The sequence below is a fragment of the Pagrus major genome, chromosome 15 (assembly GCF_040436345.1).
Source record: "Pagrus major chromosome 15, Pma_NU_1.0".
NCBI lineage: Eukaryota > Metazoa > Chordata > Actinopteri > Spariformes > Sparidae > Pagrus > Pagrus major.
This window is the reverse complement of record NC_133229.1, coordinates 680154-707574: the sequence shown is the minus strand read 5'-3', so window position 1 is coordinate 707574 and position 27421 is coordinate 680154. Positions and strand designations below refer to the sequence as shown.

Genomic DNA, 27421 nt, shown 5'->3' with positions numbered 1-27421 from the left:
CTTTTCAGTGAGGTACAGGTCAGCTCAGTGGTATAATGTTAATTTTGTCCATAAAACACAGCATGCTGTTCAATTTGGCAGCTTGTGTGTTAGCTTTCGTTACTTGAATTGCTGTCTGACAGAGAGTGACTGTATATGCGAGTGTGAGACAGTGAGTGTCTCAGATATGAGCATGACAAATAGAGGCCTGATCCTCCATAGCCTTCTGCTTTCTCTGGCTCTCTCTGCACATGTTTATTTTTCTATGTGTCCCTGCAGAGAAGCTCCTGTTTCTTCCTTTTTGCCTGCCAGTAGGACAAACCCTGCCTAGTGAGGCATAAAACAGAGCCTTGAGGCTGTCAGTCATCACGGGGTGGTTATGTTTATTTACAGGAGGCTCTTGGCTCTAATCCCTGTTTTCCTAATGCTGCAACTGAAGCGTATTAAGTAACACATAACGAGTGTGTTTCCACACGAGCCCTTTTAATTGTTGCTTGGATGCACAGTTAATGGAGCCCTGAATGCCAGAGGCTTGGGTGTCTGAGCTAAGCTCCTGTGTTGATAGGCATTGAATGACATGTTGATGGTGGAGAAATAACAGTTCTGCAAAAAGTATGTGAGGTCTTTCAATAAAGTTTGTGCCAGGAAACAAAGGTAGATAAGGTAGATTTTTCCACACCTAACTGCTTTGTTTTTGTCCTTGACAGCAATTCAAGAAAAATCTGAAGGGAGTAAATGGAAACAAAGACTTTGACCAGGACATGTTGGAGGATATCTACACTGCTATTAAGTAAGCTGCCGTCACACTGCAACACTCACCTGGCTCTCATTAGCATGCATCTAGCCAGCAGAGAAATCTTACCTGTAAGAACAGTATTGCTTTGATGTTGGTGTCACAGGTGTCACATCAGCAGTAGTAGCAAAAAGTAATCCATTCATAAGGTTCGACTAAGATTCACTTACTAGCTTTTTCCACAGTTTTTATTGATAAGCTGGGCTGATTTGGCTGGTGTTAGAGCTGAGCTTTTTCTCTGCAGGAGTGAGGAGATTGTGATGCCAGATGAGCAGACAGGGTTGGTGAAGGAGAACTATGTGTGGAGTGTTCTGCTACACCGCGGTGCCACACCCGAGGGTGTTTTCCTCCACCTGCCTCCCGGAAGCTACGACAATGAATTGTTTACCATGACCTGGGGTCCCACAATCGCTGCACTCTCCTACGTCTTTGACAAGAGCCTGGACGACAACATCATCCAGAAGGCCATCACTGGCTTCAGGTACATAATTTCAAAATAGTCAGCAGGTAAGATAGTGGAACAGGGAGATACTTTGAATCAGGATTAAAATCTACATTTCTTCTACGAGTTGGTGGTCCTTTCTTTATCTCTCACTTATCAGGCTCCTGCCCGTGTGAGATAGATCAAATCACAATGGCAAGTCAGAAAACACGATTGCAAATTCCAAAAACACTACGACATTAACCAGAAAACACATCAGAATTGTGTCAAAAGGAGAGGGTGGGACTTGTACCTGTTGAATCTGATTGGGCAGATCAGTGTCAATAACAGTGGGAAATCATACAGAACTGTTGAGAAAGTTGATTAATTCATTTATCAACTTTCTCAACAGCTCACGTCATTCATAATGTATTCAGTAATGTTAAACCTTAGTGACACGTTACCATGTGAACTATTTGCAATATTATATAAAGAATAACGTATTTTCTCACCAATTTTCCTAATACGATGTAGAGTGTGATGACCAAGCGCGTCTTCTTCTGTATGATTTCGGGTCAGCGGACCTCCACACATTCCTACTGTTATTGACACTGATCTGCCCAATCAGATTCAACAAGTCCCGCCCTCTCTGACACAATTCTGATGTGTTTTTTCTGGTTAATGTTGCATTTTTGGAATTTGCAATCGTGTTTTCTGACTTGCTGTTGTGATATGCACCTGTCGGCCACCGTAGAGAAGTGAGCTTCTGAGATTTAGGTTGGGTGAATGGGAATCAAATTCATCTACCACATATTCAATCTTTATGTATACTATAATATAGTGATATTTTTCTCTTTCTCTTTTCTAATATGTTGTTTTCAGCTGTTGGTATTGTTATTCTGTTCCTTTATGTGTACTGTGTGTGTGTGTGTGTTTCCCTTTGACCTTGTGTAATTTGATGATTTTAAATTGTGTAATCTAATGTGTTTCTGTATTTGCAGGAAATGTGCCACGATAGCGGCTCACTATGGCTTCAGTGATGTTTTTGACAATTTGATAATCTCTCTGTGCAAGTTTACCACTCTAAGCAGTGAGGTGAGGCCCTTTCAGAAAATGTACCCCGTGTCCTGTTGTACTAAAGTGCTCCTACCAATTTACAGTTATCTCTGGTTTGCTCTTAAAGCTGATATTTCTCACATCCAAACATATTGCAGTGAAATCGTATTACTCTGATGTGGTGGATATGTTGTCTCCGTTGTGTCAATGATAAACTTACTTAAAGCGATATTTGGGGTCTTTTGATGTGGGCTTGAATGAGGTACTTATCCCTCATCAGTGTGTTACCTGCAGTAGATGACTGCAGCACCGGCAGGAGGCATGGCTTTGTACTGCTGAAACTTTACCAGCAGCAAGATGTATTTTAGCCCCCTAAAATAAGTCCTACCTAAAATACATGTATCAGTTAAAGTGTATGCTATGTTTTTCTTTACATTTTTGTCGCTTTATGTTGCCGGTCAACAGCTCTTTTCTGTGGCACTACATTCCGCCTGGGCGTAGAAATACTAATGTTGCACGGCTGAGGAAAAATCCATCCTGCAACTAAAACAGCCAAAATCTTATTAGCAGAACTTGTACATTATGGCCAAAAATCATATCTTAATATTTCAGGCTGAATGGCAATACATAATAAATATATCTTGTTTTTGTTTTTTTTGTGGTTTTTTTGTTCTAATGGGGCTTAAGGTTTAGTTGTAAGTCAAAGCAGAATGTGAGATGTCACAGGCACTTGAATTAAAAGAAAATATCTGCAGCTGCATAATATATCATCATGTAATGAGAAACTATATAAATTCAGATTTGTCTACATTATATAAAAACTGGCCGATCTCTGAGAATGCTTTTCATTTGTTTAGAACAACAATGACTGATGTTAAGAACAATTACAGGATTTCCTCTCCTGCACACAGCCGTGGTCTTTCTTGCGCTCATCTCATCTACTAAATCCAAACCATCACCAAACAACTGAAACTTTGTAATCCTTTTTAGAAACCATAGCCCCACATGTACTGCAACCCTGAACTTATTTTGACATTAAACTGACTTTACCCAGCTCCCTAGTACAAAGTCTATGTCCTGTCTGATGGAGCCCAGCAAGTGGGCGTGTTGATGACGTTGCACAGTGTAAAGACAGGTTTTATGTTTTAACTCGGCATCAAATTATATCGCTATAAAAAGTGTTGTTGTTCTTGTTTCAAAATAAATGGATAAACTGTAAATAGTGGATATACAGACCAGCCATATGGTGAATACATTAACTGTCTCAAAATGTTGACTGCATGTTGGTGTGTCCTCTCCCTGCAGTCTGTGGAAAACCTTCCTACAGTGTTTGGCAGCAATAGTAAAGCACAGACAGCAGCCAAGACAGTGTTTAACCTTGCCCATCGGCATGGCAACATCCTCAGGGAGGGCTGGAAGAACATAATGGACTCTATGCTGCAGCTGTTCAGAGCCGAGCTCCTGCCCAAAGCCATGGTTGAGGTCAGTACTCCACTTCGAACTTCTAAACACTCCTACATTTTGTCAGTGATTGGATCCTGTCTGCTGCAGAGACAGTCTGTGGGTTGTCATATCTACATGTTCTGCTGCCACCTGCTGTTCAGTGCTCACACACTTTGCTTGTTGCCTCAGGTGGAGGATTTTGTGGAGCCAAATGGGAAAATTTCTCTTCAAAGAGAGGAAACGCCTTCAAATCGGTATGCAGGGATCTCATTTACTATTTGTTGATGTACTCTGAAGTACTGTTTAATACCTAGAAGGAGACCAGCTTTCTATGATAAGGAGAAAATCTGTAAATGTATTTCATAAAACAATCTCAACCAAGACGGCCAAAAGTAAAACTTAAATTTTCCTGCTGTGTTGCATGTCAGCGGTGAGTCAGCAGTGTTGAGTTTTGTCAACTGGTTGACGCTGAGTGGAGCTGAGCAGTCTGGACTCAGAGGGCCGTCCACGGAAAACCAGGAGGCCAAGCAGGCTGCTGTCCTCTGCATAAAGGTAATGAACATTTATCTGTTACAACACATGGGAACAATTTCTGAAGTAAGTGCTAAGTAAAAAGTATTCAGTTGCCATAGATAGTTATCAGAGGTCACATGTTTTCACTGTGTTGCGACATGTTTCTTACTGCATGATCACTCCTAGATTCATGCGGAATAGTGTTACACAGCCAGTTTCCTATCTGCTTCACTAAAAAACAACTACCAGTCATTTTCTTCACTATCTGTTTCTTGGCCTTTTCAGTCGATTTAGTAGTTGGTCCATCATTAGTGTCAAAACGTCTGTCTACAGCCTGATGGTTAGAAATGCATCGTTTATGGTGTCTTTAGCCTCGTCACCATACTTTAATTTCTAACTTTGATATAATACCTTAAAAAATATTGATATTTGATACCACAGGAAGAAATTACTGTAGTAAACATTAAACATCACACTTTCTTTGAACCATTCATTTTTCCTCTTTAGATCAGGCCTTTAAAAAAAGACGGGGTTGTCACTCAAATTAGAACAGCTGGTGGTCAGTCCACCTTAAGTTGTTGCTAACTCTGTGGCTAACCCCTTCACTTTAATCAGTAGGTGGGGAGCAAACAGCTTGGCTTGGGTTGTGTCGCTGCCCATGTCTCTGTTGTACTTATACTGTCACTGACGCACCTCACATCATGATTGTTGTGTTAAACTTGTTTCTTGATGGCAGGGACTGCAGATGAAAACTAGCCTCTTGGCTAATTCTAGCATATCTACATTAATGGTCATTAAGTAACATGATGTAATGTTTTGACCTTAAACTAACAGCTTCAGTCATGTTGATGGTGTTCTAACTTCAGTGAGAGGGGAGGATCACAGCGTTACATACATGTTTACTTCAACATACAAGTTTTCAACACATCACATTGTTATGATGTCATGAGTTCTGTTGTAGTCAGCACCTACATTACACCTGACAAACTGTTTTGTATTTACACTCAGGAACTGTGGGGGGCGCCAAAACACATAAAATGACAATTTCTACATAATGTTGCTTTAATATGCACTGACCCTGAGAAAAGAACTGGATAAATAAATGAATAATAGATGAGGAATTGTAGACTGTACACACTGCACTGCTACTTTCACCTCTAACGTTACTGTTATAGAGGTGAATGTAGCAGTGCAGTTAACCTCATACTCACCTCCGCCGTGACCTCCACGATGCTTAGGCCCAGTGGGCTGCTGTGTGTGTGTGTGAGTGTGTACTCACTGTTGGAGAGAAGAGAGAGCGAGAAAGCACAGCTGGTACCTGTGTATTGATACGGCAACAAACAAGTATTTAAACTGTTTCAAATAATCAGAACTGATATGTAGTGAAAGATCAATATATTTGACAACACTAGTGTCTTTAAGACAGAATGACTTTCTCTAACTGGACGTCTTTGTTCTTCCAGGAAACTTTGGTAGAATTTTCTTGGAATTCAGAGACTGAAATAAAAAATCACCTTATATTCTTTGATCTGTCTTTTTAATGTACATAAAAGTGGGTTGTGGAGGCTTTGGTGGCTTATTTTAATTATTTGTGCAATACCTTGTCCTATTTGAGTAGCAAGATGTGTCAACATCACTGAGAATTATTTTGTTTCTCTTCCTAGCAATGTGACCCAGAAAAGCTCATCACAGAGAGTAAATTCCTACAGCTGGAGTCTCTGCAGGAGCTAATGAAGGTGAGTGGGGGGGGGACGACGACTCTGAATTGTCTTGTCGTTTATTGATTTGATATGGTACAATGCTGGTGCTTGTAGGCTAGTATGGATAAATCTATTTAATCTGTTTAATAGCATTAATGTCATGGTCAGTAATAAAGATGACAAATAAATATCCCCAAACAGAAACAAACTAGATATCGTCTCCTCCTCAGGCTCTGATATCAGTCACCCCAGATGAAGAGACGTATGATGAAGAGGATGCTGCCTTCTGCTTGGAGATGTTGCTGCGTATAGTTCTGGAGAACCGGTAGGAATGACGGTCTGTCAGTAACACCTTCACAATACATAATGTGTGTTGTCTTGGTCATATTGAACACAACCAACATCTCCTTCTGTGTTTGTGTGTAGAGACCGTGTGTCATGTGTGTGGCAGACAGTGCGTGATCACCTCTACCACCTCTGTGTCCACACCAATGAGAGCTGCTTCCTGGTGGAGAGGGCTGTGGTGGGACTCCTTCGACTCGCAATTCGCCTGCTGCGACGAGAAGATATTAGCTCTCAGGTACACCATGCACACACACACACACACACACAGTGATCATCTCAGGTCAGCTTAAATCCAAACAGCTGATGGGCATTGGTCCACAGCCATGTGACTTGTTGATGTCTTTGAATAGCACACTGACATTTTTTAAGTGAATGTCCACTCAAACTCTACTTATCTTATTAGTGTACATTAAAGAGGTCTTCAGGCTGAGGATGCATTAGCTGAGAGAGATGAAGCAGGGCCCCCACTACATATATTCTATTAAACTGTCTATATTAGAGAAGCAGTTAAGACAGATTCATATAATCATGTTTTATGTTGAAATGTACATGTGGAAGGGAAAGTGAATCCTTACTTATCTGTATCTGTAGTCTGACTCAGTGAAAGTAGACTGTCATTGGGGCACCTATTACAGCCAGTAATCCCCTCTTCCTTCTGGGATTTGTGTGGTACTGTTTTAAATCCCTGTCTCCACAGGAAACAACAACAACCTCCAAGCTAGCATCCTACATGCTGAAAATGTTACCCTTTCCCAAGGGCTGGGCAAAATCTCCACTTCTTTAAGATATACTGATATATTTTCAGATGAGATATAGTTTCAGACATTATATCAATATAGGTTGTATAAGTTGAGCTACATAACATGTGTCTTCTGTAAAGCTATACCAGTGTGCGTCTCTCCTCTGTCACACTCTCTGCACAGCTCTGCCACTGAGGGAGACAGTGAGGCTGTTAATTAGTCTACAGTGCAGCAGACCTATATGTTACAAGTGCTATGTCTGTGCCCTGAATGAAATCATCACAGATTCATTATAAAAAAAATTAAAGTAAGCCAGTGCAGTGCACGTGATATTTTGGAATCAGGTTAGATTCTGCAGTTTTGCCTGATAACTTTATCCAAATGAAACTAGAATTATGAAGAAATGACTGTGGTCAGAGTGAAGTGGGTTGAAAGCATGTGAACAATATTGTGGTAAATATATTTTCGCAAGTTTGGCAGGTCTGTGTGTATATTCGTTGTGGATGGCTCGATGTGCTGACCCTCTTCCCGGTGTTTTTTCTTGAGTGAAATCTATATCCATTTCTTGTCCTTCATTGGGAGTCAGCCTCAGAGAGTGATTCCCAGTCTGATGACACCATCACTGAAATTTGCAGCTAGCTCTGTGTGGTTTTGGAGAATTAAAAACTGTGGAGTAGCTCCAACATGTGTGACAACAGGTAGAACATTGTTTTTTCTCCTGCAGCAGCACAGCAGAAAAAGTACACGTTTGAAATGTACTCGTAATGTCCGACAATTCAGAGCTCATTTCTTTGGCAACGAGTGACTGCCTGTGGAGCATGCAGTGTGTACACATCACTTGTGGAGTTACATCCTTTAAAAGAACTGATAATCCACTTTTTAAATCAGTCCTGGTTCTTGCACCATCAAGATACTGAACCCCAAATTGCTCCTGATGAGCAGTGGGCACCCTGCACAGCAGCCTCTGTCATCAGTGTATGAACATGTGTGTGAACGGGTGAATGTGACAGGTGTTGTAAAGCGCTTTGAGATACATTTTAGTGATGGTAGAATTGAATGGATTTTCAGTGTACCTAAAAGGTCCATTGAAGTTAGAGCATCTTGTCTCTCCCTGTGCACACACAGGTTCTCCTCTCTCTGCGTCTCCTGCTGATGATGAAACCTCACGTCTTGTCCCGGGTCAGCAGGGAGGTTGCCTATGGCCTTCATGAGCTGCTGAAGACTAATGCAGCCAACATCCACTGTACAGACGACTGGTACACGCTCTTCTCCCTGCTGGAGTGTATCGGAGCCGGAGTGAAACCTGCTGCCTCTTTCCAGCTCACCTCCACCACTACTGACAATGACACAGGTTCGATATTGCTCTCGACAGCACTGTTGTAAAAGCTCACAGATGGTCTGTGATAGTGTTGTTTATATGATATGATATGATGATTGCACGCCTCTCCTGTCCCCGCCTGCCGTGTTGGGAGCTAACACACTATAAACTGTTGATTGTTCACCAAACAATTACTAGTTGACGAACAAACTAAATGAAACCGTGATACAACATGAGCCCTAGTTATGCAAAAAAGTCAAGCACATAAACGGTGTCAGAGAATGAAGATCAATGATGATGTATTTGTGTGCCCAGGAGCCCAGTCAGACAGTGAGCTGTCTCCTCATCATCCAAGTGAAGTGAGTGTAGACCGAGGCTACACGTCTGACTCGGAGGTCTACACTGAGCACAGCAAGACCAGGATCCCTCGCTCCACAACAGACGTGGATGTAGCAAGCAGTGGATGGCTCGTGGTCAGCACACACACATACGTACACAAACACATATCCTCACATACAGTATGCACAGAATACAAGCATGATGAGCAGTGATGCATACTTTTTATCATATAAGCACAGCCATTGAAAGATCCTCAGTCACATGTGCTTAGTATCGCATCCAAACCACTGTGGTAACATTAAGAATAAATGTTTTTGTATTGAATTTTGAAAATAGAGTCAAAGTCAATAAGTGGTCACATAATGGAGCTTAACATAGTTTGAATCTATAAAGACCTCTGATGTAAAGATTTCACTCATGTGTGGTCAAAATCTGATGCATATTTAAATTCCTTTGGTTTCTGTTTTTCTCCAGGTTGGGAAAGATGACCTAGAGACAAGTAAGACCCCTCCAGTCAGCTCTAAAGCTCAGCTGAATCACCCACTGGTCAACCAGTACAGTCTGACACTGGGTCAGGATCTTGGCCAGCACGACACCAAGTCTCTCATCAAGTGTGTGGAAACACTCTCTTTCATCGTTCGTGACGCTGCCCACGTCACCCCTGACAACTTTGAGCTGTGTGTTAGAGCTATACGAGTGTTTGTGGAGGCCAGCCTCAACGGAGGTGAGACATTGAAATACATTTTAGATTAAATAGGACAAGATTTAAAAAGTCACAGGGTTCTCACACTTCTTACTCAAAGGTCTGTATCTGATTTTTATTCAAGGTCAGGGGTCCAGAATGATTGATGCCAACAAAATAACATTTAATCAATAAATAGAATGGCACTCAGTAGAGTACATACCTCCGCCAATGTCCAAAAGCCCCTCTTTGTACTCACTCATATACAGTATTCCAGCCACCTAAATACAGATTTTTTTTTTAAACAAGATCCATGCATTAATCACTGAGAAATTCACCAAAAATGTGGAAAAACGCCCTCTTTCAATGTGAAAAAAAAATCCTGGATCTGACCTATTATCCCAATCCACACCAAACATTAATGAGGTCAATTCTGGGCCGAGACCCATCCTCCGTTTCATGGAAATCCATTAAGTAGTTTTTGTGTAATCCTGCTGACAAACCAACCAACCAACCAACCAACCAACAAACCCAAACAGCAAAAACATGAATAGAAAATGCGGCAGTCAGACAACTTGAAAATGATCACGGGTGTGTTTGGGGACCAGTTGTACAAGAATATGGTTGAGTTTACTGATAACAATTTGATATGATTATTTAATAGAATTTTTAAAATCTTCCTATGTAGAAATGAACGGGATATTGTCAGTGTTTCAGCATCTCATTATTAAACGTGCTGTAGTGAAAGAACAAGAGTGCAGGTGTAGGCCTATTACCTTTTAAGTTTTAAACAACCTCCGTGGTCTTTCCAGTTTAGATTTCTGAGTGTACGAGGTGCACTTGACTGCACCATGACATCCCTGTCCATATGTCTGGCACAGACACGTATGGACATATTTTTGCAAGTACATTTACACTTGGTGGAGACACTGTGTAGTTGAGGAAAAGAGACTTTCTGTAATTTAGGAGCTGACAGCAAATTCTCCGGTGTAATCTTAATGCATAAACTCTCTCAACACGCTCTCACTTTCTCCTGCAGTTAAGGTCACCATGACTTAAAAAGGAAAATAAGCCTGATATGCCGCTGTGTATTCAACATCATATTTATCAACACAACAATTGATCAGTTTTATTCACTTCAAAACAGAAAACGTTAGACTTCATAATGTATGGTAACCTTCATAAGAAATGCTCTGGGTGGGGTCCCCATTGACTTGCTGACCTCTGTCTGCATCTGGACTGAGGTCCAGGCTTAGAGATACCATGTACTAAATACTTAAGTGACTAAGATGAAGGGTTATGAAAATATATTGACCAAAAAGACATGAAAGTACTCAAAGATAAATGTGTATTAAAAAATGGCAGGTACTCTTTATTAAATGACTGGATGTGCAGTCTTCTAAAGGTTTGCATTACAGAGGACCATCTGTGTCTTATTGAGACAAACTTCACTTATTTTGGGGATTCTGGTGTCACTAACCAAAAAGTTGCAACAGGCCTGTCTGTAATCTTTGTTTTCATGTGATAGATGAACATCTACATGAACTAATCCTTCTACCTCTGTTCAACAGTTAGTTGCTTTTGTGTGTGTGTGCTATACATACCTCGCTGCAACCCATCTTTTTACACTTCAGGTCTTTTCTATCTTCATGTATAAACACTTGATTTAACCCTCTTAGGTCTTTAACTCTTTGTATACTGACTAAATATTAGAAATAGAAATCGATCATTCTCTCTATCATCCTTATTATAGTGGTTCTATATTTGCCCTGACAACTCTGTTAAGACTGTTGTGGCAGCATGCAGGAATGTTTGATTCAGACCAGAGTGATTTGATATCTGCTTAAACCATTAAACTCCACAGTGACCGATAGAGACATACTGATTAACAACCATACAACCTAACAGGTTTTTAATAGCCACCATGTGCCTGCCTTCAGTCTGCTTTGCTTTTTGTCCTCCTTCATGTTTACACCTCAGTGTCCTGCCCTACATTCTTCTTCCTCTTCCTCTCTCTGTGCTTTATCCTGCTTGTCATCTGCTTCTCAAGCTTCCCCTTTTGTCATTCATCCCTCCTTGTGCGGTTTCTGATCTACAGTAAGACGGGGATTAAGGTTGAGAAATGGCAGTGGTGCACTTGTGCTTTGGAATAGCTGATGGCCTATTCATTTTCTCCTCATGCTTCAGGCCATTGGATACATGCTGTCAACAGAGCGTTACACAGACAAACAAAAGCAATGGGTCGATCAAAGAACTGGGCTGAGGATGGCGCTAATCTGTGTGAGATACTAATAGAAAGTGCAAAACCTGCTTTAACTCTATTGAGCTTTTGTGGTCTGACTTCAAATCATTTTGTTAAGAGTGGTTTCAAGATAAATGGAAAGTTTTGGAAATTGCCTGTAGCTCTGCGTTTTTCCTGAGGATCAGGCCATCCCGAGGATGTCGCTCACTGTACGGATTGTAAAGCCCACTGAGGCAATGTGATTGTGATTTTAGGCAAAAATATAAAAAATAAAATTGATTTGATTTGATCCCATGACGAACCTTATGTACCACACCGGTTAACACAATTAGAATTGTGTATAGTGAACATATGTTGTTCAGTGTTTTTCATGAACCATCACTGAGTCTTTTTCAGTGCTTCAGTCTGTCTAAACATGAAGTCTAATTTATACTTAGGTCTACGATCCTTCACAGTTGTTTGCACACATCCTGTGGTGGGCATGGAGATGCACAGGAGCCACAGTACTAATGAGAGCTTTAATCATTTAAATATTCATATTAATGATAGTAATGGCTATAAAACGACGATGTCTAAGTACTGTATTTCAGAGATGTCTACTGAAGTTAGCATGCTAACCAGCTAGCCCTGGCCCATCCTGTCTCGTAATACCACATCTTACCTCAGGAGGGGATTATTTTCCTACCTCTACCTGTGTGTTACTGTTTTTAAAATCCCCATCGCTACAGGAAACAACACCAACAATAACCTCCGAGCAACACAGCACACCAAGCAATTACATTTTCTGCTGAAGAGATTTATGATGCCAGGGCTCGCCTCCCAACGTGCTAACAAATTTACAGACATGGGCACCGACTCTCCATTCTGGGTTTAGCCCCGCCCAAGATGATTGTGGTTTAAAGAAGTACAAACAAGCCAGAGCATTTTTCCCCCTATACAAGAATGAGAATCAGTGCAGCCAGACCTTTGTCTAGTGCTGACACAGCACTATGGAGATAGGTCCGGCTATGGGACACTACTACAGATATTTTTTAGTTAAAAGAAGACCAGAAGAAGTGCTGTTGCCCAACTATTTCATCCACCATCACTTGAACTGTTATTTTTCCAATTATTAAACATGCATGTAGAACAGCTCTGTTGAAGATCTGAAAAAGAGAAACACAAATATAAAAGTCTGCTGCCTGTGAGGCTGTAATGCTCATCTCACACACAAAATAAAATTGATTGATGAATGAAAAACTACCAGCTCAGCTCCTTCTAGGTTCCAGAAGTCAAATTTGGCTTGAGGGTAGCTCCAGAGGAGAAGTCATGTCATTACCTCGATCAAAGGGTTTATCCTGTGGTGAACACAATTGTGTCTCTTATTTTCAGACTCCAGAGTTGTGCACACTACAGCAGAACAAGGCTACAAGTTTATCACATTTAGCATTTACTACAGATGACATGTTAAAGAATCAAAGTTTAAACATTATACTTGCAGTTGGATAGCTTATGTAAGGAGATTTCCTTATGACGGTGTGTACAAAACCTACAGTGACACATGGTGATAGTGGTGTTTTACCTACGTTGAAGATGGTCATTTGTACAGGAAATATTACACACTGACCAAAGAGTTGTACCACTCTGTTGTACGCGCTGAGACAAGCCATCTCAGGCCTTAAAGCTGTTCGGTTGAGAGTTCACAGTCCAAGAGAATGCAATGGTGCCACCAGTGTTCTCTCTATTCAATCAACAGACCAAAACAACAAAAACAAGTTAACTCATCATTCTGTGGTACACTTTAGAAGTGCTAGTAAAAAAGGGAGTTCTATAGTGGTCAAGGAAAACAATTCAAGACTCCCTCTGCGTCTACTTTTAGATGATCTTTTTTTATATAATTTTTTTATTATTTTCCTCAGGTTACCGCAACCACGACAAGAAGAAGAGCCACAAGTATGACTCCTCCAGGTACCGGATGAGGAAGAAGGCAGGTGGAAGGGAGAAGGAGGGTGGAGGTGGCACGAGGCGCGGTGGCAGCCGGGCATCCAGCCAGCGTCCATCACGTTCCTACAGTGATGACGAGGAGGACGAGGGTGTCCCGGCCAGCTACCACACGGTGTCATTACAGGTTAGTCAGGACGTAAGTACAACAGCACTCTTTACCCTTTTACCTTTTGATTGGAGCCCAGTTGTCCCGATATCCCAAAAGCATCTTGTTCCTCCACCTTCCCCCCCTGGCTAGGATTGTGGCATCAAGATGTTCTTGGGAAACCATGGCATTAGCTGCCAAAGGGACATTTAGGACGGGTGTAAATTCAGATGGTGACTTGAATGACGATTACAAAAATGTTTCACAGTGAGCCTTTACCTACACCTGTCATATGGAACAAAGTTGAAACGTTACACCCCTCCTGACAGGATCCCACTCGTCCTGTGTATCTGCTGTGGTTTAGTTTGGGTGGTAATGTAAGATTAACAGATAACAACACTGTGTATTTATCCTATTGCTGTTATTATTAAGCAGAGTTTCCAACAGTTTTTGTAAAGCACATTGTCCCATCAGTTGATCATTATTGTCACACACAGTATATTACCAGTGATGTATTTGCCGTCAGGCTTGACTTTACATCTGAGCTTCCTTTTTCATGTCAGTGTTCAAAATGTAAATGAGGACTCGTCAAACGATCTGGATCAGTTATTGTCTGCCAAAACAATCAATCAATATCAATATGTCGACATGAGTAAAATTAAAAAAATATTGCATAACTAACTCATCCCAACACATGGTATATGTGAGAGACAATAAACTGCTGTGAAGTGTGTTATGAATAAGCTTCACTACATAACTCCTCCTGTAACCACAACTAGTTCTTTCTGCATTCCAGTTGAATCCAAATTAAGAGACAGAAAGGTAATAGCAGTATGCTATATAATAGTACAATGTTGTGATCAGTGAGCTGTGATCTTTGAGCAGAGTCAGGCTGGCTCTTATCCCTGCCTCCAGTCTTAATGTGAAGCTAGCCTGACCACATCCTGACTCCAGCTTTGCCCCTAACACACAGACAATATAGAAGTATCCATCATCTTGTCTCACTCTCTGAAATAAAGCAGCTGAGTGTGTTTCTGAAAATGTTTCTACACTATTAGTATTTAAAGTTTGACTCAGTGTCACAGATCAGTTGTTCACTTTCAAAATAATCTGCTTATTATCTCATTTGGCCTTTTGGGTATAAAATTGCAATTAGGTTAAACATCCCATTGAAATAAATGAAAAAAATAAATTAGCAAGCGATTTACAGTATATGCTGGTATCAGCATCTCTGGGATGTCATCATAGAAATACTACAGCAGTGTTGTCCTTTAATCTGTGTTGTAGGGGGACATGTGAATCCTTTGTTTTTCCTTTCCACACACAGACCAAGCTTCACTCTGTCTGATAAAGTTCAGTATATCGTCTGGCTGAGAGAGTCTTTATGTTTACTAATGGTGTTAAATAAACTCTGTATGTCCTCCTCTGGTAAAAATGTAATGTCCTCTCATCACCCTCTTTGTAATGTAAATGACTCTTGTGGCAGCTCTTCTTCATGGCTAACTAACATGGATTTAAAGTGGGTTTTTAAAGACGTGATCAACTTTTCAAAAGAGTGCTGTTTTTTTGAGCATACACTTTTAATTGGCAGTATAAGAAGTATAAAATGAATATACAGTATGATGCCCTGGTAAGAGACGGACATATACAGAACACTAGTTATTGACTCGATGCTTGTTTCTTGTAGTGACCAAACTTCAGAATATATGATATATATATATCTATGTCCAGTATTCACTTTACTTCACATGTCACTGTTTCATCGTTCCACACCTGACATTTACATTTATACTGTAGATATAAACCTATTGATGTTGTGTTTGACGTGTAGCTGTTAGATCTGATGCACACACTGCATACCCGGGCTGCCAGCATCTACAGCTCCTGGGCAGAGGAGCAGCGCCATCTGGAGGCTGCAGGCAGAAAGATTGAGGCCGACTCCCAGACTCTATGGACCAGCTGTTGGTGCCCGCTGCTGCAAGGTAGGCCTTCATCACAATACAGAGTAGAGAGATGATCTAATGCAGTGCAACAACAGCACTTGGAAATAGTGCCTAAATGAAGCTTATATTTTTCAGAATATGTACATGACACATCTTTGTGATAAACTGCATTCTAGTCTAAATTGTAAAGCATATTATTCAAAGTCACATGAAGGTAAGAGTATTTGATGATGGCTCAAAACCTCAGACGAGCGCATCAGACACAGACTGGCAGCCTGTGAACAGGCTTTAATTTCATCGAACAACACAAAGCTGCCATACGGGCCAGTACGGATACGTTTGTGGGGACAGGGTACCTCTCTTTAATGCACAGTTCTTAGCTTCTTTTTCTTTGTGCACCTGCCTCCGTCCTCTGTTGGACTCACACTACAGGCTCACACTACAGTAGTAGTGTGCTGATTTAACCCTGATTTGTCCCTCCCAACAATCTGAGGACAAATCTAGCCCAGGAGTTTCATCAGTGCTGAAGGTCAGCCCAGACTATCTAGTAATGTGAGAGGTGTACAGATCCAGTCTTAAACCTCCTGAACTGCTCCAGACTCTTCAGGGCTGCCTTGATAAATATCAAAAATGTTTGATATCTAGGATACAAAATCTTGACGACTGCGATTGTTATTATGTCAGTACTTTGACAACAGCCAATGAGAGGCTACTGTTAGCCAGCATGCTAATGTTGACAGATATTAAAACTGATAGATAAAATCTCACCACCTGTTCTCACTGAAGAATAGACAGCCCATGATGACCGCATCTCTCCAAAAATTTCTCATCCAGACTCTTTTCTTCTGCTCAGGTTTTTTCTGGCTGCAGTATTAACGTTACTACAGCAAACTGTTGCACAACGATCTCTGTCTGTTTACATTTGAGATGCTGTGAGAGAGATGACGTGAGGTGCTGCTCTGGCATGATAATTTTAATAATATCCTGTAGTGTGTAGTCTTGTAGTGCGTGCACATGTATGTGATGCAACCCGGTTTCACAGTCTGTTAGGAGTCCTGCAGTATGAGCCCAGCCAAAGGTGTTTGAGCATGTTATCCCGCATGGCCAATTAACAATGAGTCCAAATACTCACAGGTGTGTCAGCCTTCCTACAGCCCCCTCTCTCCACCCTCCACCCTCTCTGACGGCAGACCACATCCATGCTGGCACATAAACCATTTTAATCAAAACTGTCAGACTCACACCTGACATGTCAGAAACCGCTGGTAGGTTTTTTGACGAGACTGTCCAAAAAGTATTGTGGCTTTAAGAAAAACAAATGACCAGAGAAAACAGAAAAAGGGGCTGTGGTATTCCCTTTTTCTCAAGAGGTAGAAAACAACCAGAATGCACCTCACCACAACAGACCAATAAATACTCCTGCTGATGGGTGACGTAGTGCATGTTGGACGGTGCTTCGTTTGGCCAAAGTCCCCCCTAAAGCCTTCAGTCCTGAGCCCTTCAGTGTTTGAGTATGTTTCTTTTTTTATTTCCTTTGCTCTTTCACTATTTTGGCCTCTTACAGACTCTCTCACTCAGTCATTTCCATAAAGTTTAAAAATGGTATTACTTTAGTATAAAGTAAATGAATAAATGGAGTGATTTCAGTAGAGAATCAGCTCCAGGTGAAAATGACAGATTAGTGATTTAGAAAATTTCTGTTTGTGAATAAAAATGTTGCTTATAGAATAATGAAAGCATCGAAATTAGTTTTAATTGGTTTTAAAAAATGTTTTATGGCATCCCCTGGTAACCCACAGTAACCCTATGTTTAATGTTACAACGCTATGAACTGTGGGTAATCCCTTCAGCAAAGTCTGCAGAAATGTGGATTTGTGGAAAGTGAACAGAGCCCTCAGAGACCTGACTATTCCAACAGTTGGACAGCCCGAAAACCTCGAGGACTTATCAGGAACATGCCTCAAAGTCTGAGTGTGGACACTGGGATTGGGCCTAGGAGTCTGTTTTGAAACAGTAAAGCAGCCATCTTGTGACAAACAATATGATTTTACAGCTAAAGCTTAGTTTATGCTTCTGCGTCATGTCGACGCCGTACCTACGCCGTCGACGCAGACCCCTACGCCGTAGCCTGACGTGCACCTCCAAAAAATCCTAACTACGCGTCGCGACGTAGCTACGGCGTAGGTACGCCGTCGACCTGACGCAGAACCATAAATTAAGCTTAAAACAGAAACATTTAAAGAGGGAAACAGACAGTGACAGGATTGTGGTTCATCTTGATCAGCACCGCCTTGTTCCACAGCACAGAAACAATATGGAGGCCACTTCCCGCTCACAATCTTTCTCTATTGCAGCTGAACAGCTTGTGAAAGCAAATAGTCAGTGTAGTAATAGAATCCTGGTTTATAGTTATAGGTCAGCACTGCCTAGTTTAGACAGTTTGATCAGAGTTTGGTGAGAGGCCCCTCACTTAATACGAGAGAAAAAGAAGAATCCACCAGATGATGCAAAATGTCTCATCACGTAGATTTCTGCTGGCAAACACTTATGGGGCTCCGGGTGCAGGCAAAATGGAGAGAAGTTTAGACCTGTTCGTTCACGATACTACTAAAACTGTAGTGAGACAGAGCTGGTTGAAAAGCAGCAAAGTTCCGAAATAAGGGGATGTTAAATAAAGAGGACATAATTAATTACCAACATGTTTTTAAAAAAATAAAATAATGATATGTCTGCTGGTATACATTACTTCAAGTAGTTAAGTAATTTAGCAGCATATGTAACTTTTTCTTGTAACAGGGTGAATGTTGTCTCTGTCTCTTGTTTCTGCTCTATGTAACTACAGTGAGAGGGGAGGATCACAGCGTTACATACATGTTTACTTCAACACATCACATTGTTATGATGTCATGAGTTCTGTTGTAGTCAGCACCTACATTACACCTGACAAACTATTACATACCTGGGACTTGTATTTACACTCAGGAACTGTGGGGGGCGCCAAAACACATAAAAATGACAATTTATATATACAGCTCTGGAAAAAATTAAGAGACCGCTGCAAATTTTTCTGAAATCAGCATCTCATACATTGACAGCCATTCCATTCCGGTGTCTGTTGAATTCCAACAAAATCACACCTCATTCTACCTAATGAGGTACTGATTAGGTGATCACCTGTACCCAAATCTTGTTTAATGAGGAAAAGTATAAAAACCACTGCTGTGGTCATCACTATCCTCTTGCAATAGGACCAGCTGGATGGCAAAAACAGTGCTAGTAGTACCTCAAAAGTAATTGGAATCAAAAAATAACTATTGACCATGTCAAAAGAGTTGAAAAGAAAAGTTTTGAGTGTGGAAAAGAAGGGTTCAATTCTGGCTTGACTGGCAGAGGGATACAGTGAGCGTCAGGTTGCTTCCATCCTTAAAATTTCTAAGACGGCGGTTCATAAGAACAAGGTCAAGCAGCAGACATTGGGGACAACAAAGCTACAGACCGGCAGAGGGCGAAAACGACTCTCCACTGACCGGGATGACCGTCAACTCATTCGAATGTCACTTAGCAACCATAGGATGACACCAAGTGACCTACAAAAAGAATGGCAAATGGCAGCTGGGGTGAAGTGCACGGCGAGAACGGTTGGAAACAGGCTCCTAGGGGCTCAAGTCATGTAAAGCTAGAAAAAAGCCCTTCATCAATGCCAGGCTGAGGTTTGCAGAAGACCATAAGGATTGGACCATAGAGGACTGGAGTAAGGTCATCTTCTCTGATGAGTCCAATTTTCAGCTTTGCCCAACACCTGGTCATATAATGGTTAGATGGAGACCTGGAGAGGCCTACAAGCCACAGTGTCTCGCACCCACTGTGAAATTTGGTGGAGGATCGGTGATGATCTGGGGGTGCTTCAGCTTCAGCAAGGCTGGAATCGGGCAGATTCGTGTTTGCGAAGGACGCATGAATCAAGCCACGTACAAGGTTATCCTGGAAGAAAACTTGCTTCCTTCTGCTCTAACAATGTCCCCCAACTCTGAGGATTGGTTTTTCCAGCAGGACAATGCTCCATGCCACACAGCTAAGTCAATCAAGGTGTGGATGAGGTACCACCAGATCAAGACCCTGTCATGGCCAGCCCAATCTCCAGACCTGAACCCCATTGAAAACCTCTGGAATGTGATCAAGAGGAAGATGGATGGTCACAAGCCATCAAACAAAGCTGAGCTGCTTGAATTTTTGCGCCAGGAGTGGCATAAAGTCACCCAACAGCAATGTGAAAGACTGGTGGAGAGCATGCCAAGACTCATGAAAGCTGTGATTGACAATCAGGGTTATTCCACCAAATATTGATTTCTGGACTCTTCCCAAGTAAAAAAACATTAGTATTGTGTTGTTTATGAATGAATATGAACTTGTTTTCTTTCTTTCATTTGAGGTCTGAAAACACTGCATCTTTTTTGTTATTTTGACCGTTTGTCATTTTCTGCAAATGAATGCTCTAAATGACAATATTTTTATTTGGAATTTGGGAGAAATGTTGTCAGTAGTTGATAGAATAAAACAAAACTGTTCATATTACTCAAACACATACCTATAAATAGTAACATCAGAGAAACTGATACTTTTGCAGTGGTCTCTAAATTTTTTCCAGAGCTGTGTGTGGCCACCACTGTATATATATATGTACAGTGGTGGCCAAAATTATAAGAACACTTGGCATATTTAAGTTGTTTGTTGAATTGGCCATTAAAATACCCAAAAATGAATGAAATATCTACAAAGTCGTCATTATGTTCTATAAACCACAGAATAAAGCCATCATAAGGAGATTTAGGTCATTTTCCTTACAAAAAACAAACTACGCCTATTTCACTGTCAATGTCACACAATCATCTTCCTTCACAGAAGAAGCCAAATTACTTGTGTAATCATTGTCAGGTGTGATTGTGGTTAAATTGATGGTGATGCAAGAGTCTTAGGACACAGCTGGGTGATTCTTTTGAATGTACAAGGCCTATCCTGCTCATTAAGTGATTGGTAACATCAGGGTTTTGTCACTGAGGCCACACCACCAATTAGTATAAATTCAAAGCCTCTGGAAGTAGTCTTGAAGCACATGTTGCTCTTTGAACATGGATTAGGTGAAGAAGGAGCTAATGAGTGAGCAACTGGTTCGAATAAAGGCCCTTTTTGATGCTGGCTGGAGTTACCGCCGCATAGCCAAGGACTTGAGATGCAGTCCAAGCACTGTAAAGTACACTTTAGATCACCATGATGCCACCAATTCACACCAGAACCGAAAGGGGAGAGGTAGAAAAAATAAACTTTCAAACAGAGAAGTGAAGCATCTCAAAATTCCCAGTCTTAAGGACCGAAGAAAGACCTCACGAGAACTGCGTGACGAGATCAACACCACAATGACTAATGGTGCAACAGTGTCTTCAAGAAATGTGCGTCGGAAAATGGGAGAAGAATTGGCAGTTGGCAGAATAGGAGCAAATAAAACCATTACTGAAAGAGAAAAATGGAGTGAAACGCCTGAAATTTGCAAAAGAACACAAGAAATGGACAAAGGAAGATTAGTATAAAGTGTTGTGGACTGATGAGTCCAAGTTTGAACAAGCGAAGAGTGTATGTTCGACGGAGGGAGGGGGAGATATAAAAGTGAGTGTCTCTTGCCAACAGTTAAACACGGAGGGGGTAGTATTATGGTGTGGGGTGCCATTTCTGGAACAGGTGACTTGGTGAAAATGTCATCATGGATAAGAAAGTACACCACGACATTCTGGTGAGGCACGGAGTACCATCTGGGAGTTGTCTTATTGGGCCTGGATATATTTTCCAAGAGGACAATGACCCTAAACATTCTTCTAACTATTGCTGGAAAAACCTGCGACAGAAGGAATCTGCTGGAACATTGAAAATGATGGACTGGCCCCCTCAAAGTCCGGCCCTCAACCCCATCAAGCAAATTTGGGCCGAGTTGGAAAATAAACTGGACAGATCTATTGTACATTCAAACGAAAGCTTTTGGCTGGAGTTGCAAAAGGCATGGGATAACATTAGTGTTGAAGTTCTCAGGAAATATATTGACACTATGCCAAAGAGATGTGCTGCTATAATTGCTGCAAAAGGTGGACATACCAAATATTAAAATTAAAAGTGGATAAAAACAGTAGGACTCACTCCATCTGATATTTGTTGTGCTCAGAGCAACCATCTGCATGTTTCATGGTCATAATGTATATGACCATGAAACATATATAAACATATACATATACATACATACATATTACATACATATATATATATATATATATATATATATATATATAGTATATAGTATATATAAACACAACATGGAAAAGGTGAAAAAGGTTTGAAAGTTGATCCTACACTTTGTGTTTTAATTGAATAGTGAGCTAGAAGTGTACTCAGAGAGCTGCTTTAGACTTGTCGGGGTGCTCTGTTGGATTAGCGTTGTAGTTTCTAGATGACAGTAAACATTTTATCAGAACTTCTCTCCACATGCACCATGTCCAACCTTAAACCAAGCCACAGTTGCTTTTTATTAATGTAGGAGCCAACAGGAGCCAACACCTCCACTTGTGATTGGATCGGTCAGAACACATGTTGATACGAGGTCTGAAAAGTCTCATGTATATTAAGGGTGGTTAACTTCAGCCTCGTTGTTCAACCCAGTATAACAGCTTTAGGTTGCTTTGAAGCTCAACTACAACTCATGTCTGGCACATTGTTGCCCACTCCAGGGATTGCTTGGCTGTGCTGTGATGCCAGACGGCAGGTTCGTATGCAGGCCCTCACATACCTCCAGAGGGCACTGCTGGTCCACGACCTTCAGACACTTGACGCAACTGAGTGGGAATCCTGCTTCAATAAGGTGAGAAAGGAGAGGAGAAGCTACATGTCTGTTATATTACACAGAACAGGGTTGATTAAATGTGCTGACGAGGTTGGGTATTACAAACCAGATCATTAAATGTCCTGCAAACCCCACTAACACTTTTCATTTGTGTTTATAGATGTTTAGTTATACTGTCTTCAAACCAGTCATTTCTCACTGATTTCAAAGCTTGCTTGTGTGTATGTTGTGTGTGTGTGTGTGTGTGTGTGTGTGTGTGTGTGTGTGTGTGTGCGCGCGCATGCAGGTTCTTTTCCCCCTGCTGACTAAGCTGCTTGACAACATCAGCCCAGCAGATGTGGGCGGTATGGAGGAGACCAGAATGAGAGCCTGCACACTCTTGTCAAAGGTTTGAAGCAACACACCCAAACATAGACACATGAAAGTGTTAACGTCTGCTTCTTGTAGCTCTGTGTGGGAAATGTTTGTGTTGCCTTTTTGTGATTAATAATTTAAATGATCTTCACAATGCAACATGTGCAAACACACAGCCACTGTCTTTACAACAGAAGCCCGCAGTCCTGCCCACTGATTTAGAAGTGAAAACATATGGAGCACACCTGACACATCTGTTATCATCTTACACTGCACCACACAACTGTGATCAGTACCGTAGCTCAATGAGCCAGAAAATTGAATAGGCAATACAATAGGCCGTTTGGATAAGAGCTCTTTAAATGTTAAACACTGTATCAAGTGAGGTGCCTCAGTCCTTGTGCCTTTTTAGCAGGCCAATACGAATACTGGGCAAAACTTTGAACCTGGACCAATAAAAGGCCTTATTTTCCTGACCCATTTCATGCGTTTGCTAAGCAGGGATCTTGGCTATGGAGCCATTCAACAAGCACAAACCAGCAGGTTGCCAAATTCAGCTGAGCTCATCGTTCAGCTGTGCTGATCTTTGATTGTTGTCCATTTGTCCAGGTTTTCCTCCAGCACCTCTCTCCTCTGCTGTCCCTGCCAACCTTTGCAGCCCTCTGGCTCACCATTCTGGATTTTATGGACAAATACATGCATGCAGGTTCCAGTGACTTGTTGGTGAGTTCTCATACTAACACACATGCCTGTAATGTGATTACAGCTAACGGATATATCAGACTGAGAGCTGATGTTTTTATTCACATGTTGATATCAGTCATTGTTATCCAACCCTTGTGTGATGCAGTTTAAAGGCAGTGATGAGCCTGTCTGCAGGATCCGGAATGATTTTAGGCCTGGGCGATAAAACGATAGCAGTATGTATCTACAATAGACACGTCGTTGATAGCAATAAGAAAATAGTTCAATATAATGTTCGATAGTTTCACGTGTACATAGAGTGGTTATGTTATAAATAAAGAGATTACTTTAACAAGATAACTTCGACATTTTTTTGCCAGGTCTTTAAAAAATGATAAAAAAATAGGATAGGAGAGTCAAGTCATTAAAAATGATCAATAATTATCGATATTATCAGCCGATATGAAACTCTTTAGATATCATGCCCAATCCCAGTGGTGGTTCTAGCTTGCATGATGCCCTGGGTAAACCTCACCTTCAACGGCAATACACACATTCGGACCTCCCCCCCAAAAAAAGGACAGAAAAAAAAAACTCATGCACAAAATAACTTTTTATTAAACTAATATTCACAATATTATTATGACTGAAATGTGCTTTATTTGGAAGCAATTCGTGATGTGATTGACTTTAGCCTACTAGCTGCATTAGTTGTGCACTATTAGATGAATCTCCTGCTTCACCGCTCCCCCGCACCAGTAGAGAGAGCTGAGGTCCAGAGGTGAACCTATCCCCCTCCACAAATGCCCATATTGCCCATATGAGGAACCGCCACTGCCCAGTCCTATGTGAGATAACCATCGTTATCATATCTGATGAAGCATTGGTGAATGAACACAAACACAAGTTGTCAGTACTGAAAGAAAAACAGCCTGTTAGAGGGGGCGCTAGTGAGATGAGAGCAGTGTAGATGGATGTAGAGCTCCTTGTGGCACAACAAGTCCTAGTAGTTTAAAACACCACTGACAAGGAGATGAACATTGGAGGTGCACCGATCGATTGACTCATCTGTCAGTATAATAGAAGCTCCTGCCAGGGTTTTTGGTCTGAGCCCGGTAATGAATGACTGACTGACTCTCTGATCTTGGTAACATGCTGCTTCTGCGTTTGTATGTGTAGTTGGAGGCAATCCCAGAATCTCTGAAGAACATGTTGCTGGTGATGGACACAGCAGGGATCTTCCACAGCGCTGACTCAAGGACAGGATTCTCAGACCTGTGGGAGATCACCTGGGAACGAATCGTCTGCTTCCTGCCCCACCTGAGGGAGGAGCTCTTCAAACAGACTGTCATACCAGGTAAACAGCAGACATGCATGACATATTTTAATTTGAATGGTACAAACAACAACAAGTTGGTCTGAGAGGGTGAGCAGCTCGATGTCATGACAACATGACAACATGTGGATATTCTTTTGTTGTGACCCTCGTCTTTGTTTTTAGATCTAGCACCCAGTCCTCCAGCAGAGCCTATGCAACCAACACCCCCAGCAGGTCGGCCTCCTTCCCCTCCACACCAAGCGTCTCCACCACCTGCCCAGCTGCCCTCCCCAGGTCCAGTCCCAGTGGCCCCTGCAGACACACAGACCCCCAGCAGACCAGCATCACCTCAGGAGTCCCAACCAGCCAGTGCCAATGGTAACAACACAGTCACATGTCACAGGGTCATTATGTCCAACAATTCATGTACATCATTCTGGCCCCGCCTGTCAGACCCTCAGCCCGCCCGACCTTCGAGGAATTATTCATTTCATTCATTGGAGAAGTACAGGAGGACAGGATTTGACACAGCTGATTGGTGTGCTCTCTGCTCTGCTCACTTCAAGTTATAAGCTAGTTGACAGCTCCAAAGCTAACAGTGATTGCCCCTGTTATCATTACACACTGACTTGCTAGCCAGCTTATGTAGCTAGTAATAACTGCAGACTGATGCTCTGCAAGCTGATAGGCTGCAGAATATAATTCACTCTTGAAAAAGTATTATATGAGCAGTGCAGAGAATGTGGGCGTTCCTGCAGTCAGCAGTCAAAACTAGTGTTACAGCAGACTTTCTGCCATTGCACAGACACTCTGGTTTATAAACCTGTTAAAATTCCATCAAGGTACCTTCAGTTAAAAATGTCTCCACTGTAGGTGAAAACTAAAAGCATTTGTTTCCATTGCCCCGCTGATAACTCAGCTCAGTTTCTTTGTGATATTTAATGATTCTTTAACATCCCATCACCAGTTACCAGCCATGGTTTATACTCGTAGCCTCCTACCAGATGATTAGTGATGAAATCCTAGCATATTGACAAAAAATGGAACCAAAGACAAAACCAAACTGTGGCTCAGAGCAAAGAAAACTGTTCCTGCCAGGAAACAGGAAGGAAAAGGAAATATGATCACTATGATTGAAACATGACTTTTATCTTTCCATGAAGGTTGAATAGTTTTTAGCCCTTTGATAAATCTGAAAGATCACTGCTGTAACATAGTGTGCTGCTACCATTTCCCATTTTAAACTGATTAGTGGAACAGTTTTTGAATGTGCTCACGTCTGTGCTGTTTTCCTCCCTGTGTTTTCCAGGATCAGATCGATCGTCTCCGGTCCCACACTCACTGTCCCCCATGCCGGTGCAATTAACGGCATCGCCTGCCCCTGGTCCTTCACCTTTGAGCCAGTCCCCCCTCATCCTGCAGCCCCTCGCCTCTCCCCTACAGGTGGGAGTCCCGCCCATGTCCCTGCCAATCATCCTGAACCCTGCCCTGATCGAAGCCACGTCCCCCGTGCCGCTGCTTCCCAGTCCCAGACCTACAAGTCCATCTGACGAGGTCAAGTAAAAGAACTGAAGTTACCCTACAGCCCCACTCTGCCCTCGTTCCAGACCACCTCCCCCTTTAACAACTGGACACAACAGACAGCGTCAACATCTGCCTGTCACCAGGTTTTTAAATAATGTAACATGTACAAGAAGACAAATAAGATGTGACACCTCAGTTATACCACATTTGATTTAAAGGAACAATCCCCCTAAACATCTGAAACACCTGCTGCTGGTGCACTCGGAATTCTTTGTGCCAGTTTTGTCTTTAGTCTAATGTTATTCCTGTGAAGACGATTTGGCATCATGTCACAACAGACACTGCAGGACCAAAGTCCTACTTGAGTCAAATAACAAGCTCAAGTGTGACTGAGGTAAAGTGTAAATTAGAAGCATGGCTGCAGCTGCCCTGAGCTCTTTTTCTCAATGGTGTTTTGGCAGCCTGGGAACAGTTGATGTCGTCACACTCTTGGTGAGCATTTTACTTGGTGATTCCAGTACTTTTAAACTCAATACGTTATATATATTTTAGACCAATACAATAAAATCTATTAAATACAAAATAGTAAAAATTCTGAATAAAGTCAATACAAATTGAGATCCAGTGTTTCCCCATCAGTCGTGTGCTTGGGAGTGTAAGCAAAGTTTCAAGGATACAGCAGGTATTTTTCTATATTTTTCTTCAAATATTTAATGAGACCCAAACCAACAATGTGTTCGTCCATCTGTCAATACTTCCTGTCTGTGGCTCTCAGCTCCAAGACGTCTGTCTTTTCTTTTCAGGTTCAGGAGTGTCCTAAAACAGCTGCTCACTGTAGTTTTTAATAAATGTTACTCACACAAAAGACAGTGCATTTGTTGGGGACTACTTTCGGTGGTGGATTAATACACGTTTGGTCGAGTGAGTACTGGATTAGGTCAAAATAAACTACAGTGTGTGTTCATGTCAGCCAGTGCAACAGTGAGGCTCACTGATGTGTTTGTAATAGATTGTGGACATCAGTGGAGCTCTGTGGCACAGAGGAAGAAGAAATGCCAGGCTGTGATACACACCACACAGTG

At 41.7% G+C, this 27421-nt stretch overlaps 1 protein-coding gene across 2 annotated transcripts in view; it reads left to right on the top strand.

The window, feature by feature from the left end:
• Positions 1 to 26957, top strand: part of gbf1 (golgi brefeldin A resistant guanine nucleotide exchange factor 1) — a 163254-nt gene extending 136297 nt beyond the window's left edge. The window contains exons 21-40 of one of the 2 annotated variants that reach the window (XM_073481258.1): positions 687 to 769; positions 1017 to 1253; positions 2195 to 2288; positions 3555 to 3731; positions 3882 to 3946; positions 4121 to 4244; positions 5870 to 5941; positions 6136 to 6230; positions 6332 to 6485; positions 8116 to 8341; positions 8624 to 8781; positions 9122 to 9371; positions 13470 to 13678; positions 15471 to 15621; positions 22347 to 22477; positions 22746 to 22847; positions 23423 to 23536; positions 24677 to 24854; positions 24999 to 25193; positions 26125 to 26957. In XM_073481258.1, the coding sequence (XP_073337359.1) occupies positions 687 to 769; positions 1017 to 1253; positions 2195 to 2288; positions 3555 to 3731; positions 3882 to 3946; positions 4121 to 4244; positions 5870 to 5941; positions 6136 to 6230; positions 6332 to 6485; positions 8116 to 8341; positions 8624 to 8781; positions 9122 to 9371; positions 13470 to 13678; positions 15471 to 15621; positions 22347 to 22477; positions 22746 to 22847; positions 23423 to 23536; positions 24677 to 24854; positions 24999 to 25193; positions 26125 to 26378 (3069 nt within the window). In that variant the 3' untranslated portion in view covers positions 26379 to 26957. Of the gene's footprint in view, positions 1 to 686; positions 770 to 1016; positions 1254 to 2194; positions 2289 to 3554; positions 3732 to 3881; positions 3947 to 4120; positions 4245 to 5869; positions 5942 to 6135; positions 6231 to 6331; positions 6486 to 8115; positions 8342 to 8623; positions 8782 to 9121; positions 9372 to 13469; positions 13691 to 15470; positions 15622 to 22346; positions 22478 to 22745; positions 22848 to 23422; positions 23537 to 24676; positions 24855 to 24998; positions 25194 to 26124 lie in introns of both variants that reach the window. The other variant, XM_073481257.1, reaches the window with a different exon arrangement.
• Positions 26958 to 27421: the final 464 nt, after the last annotated feature.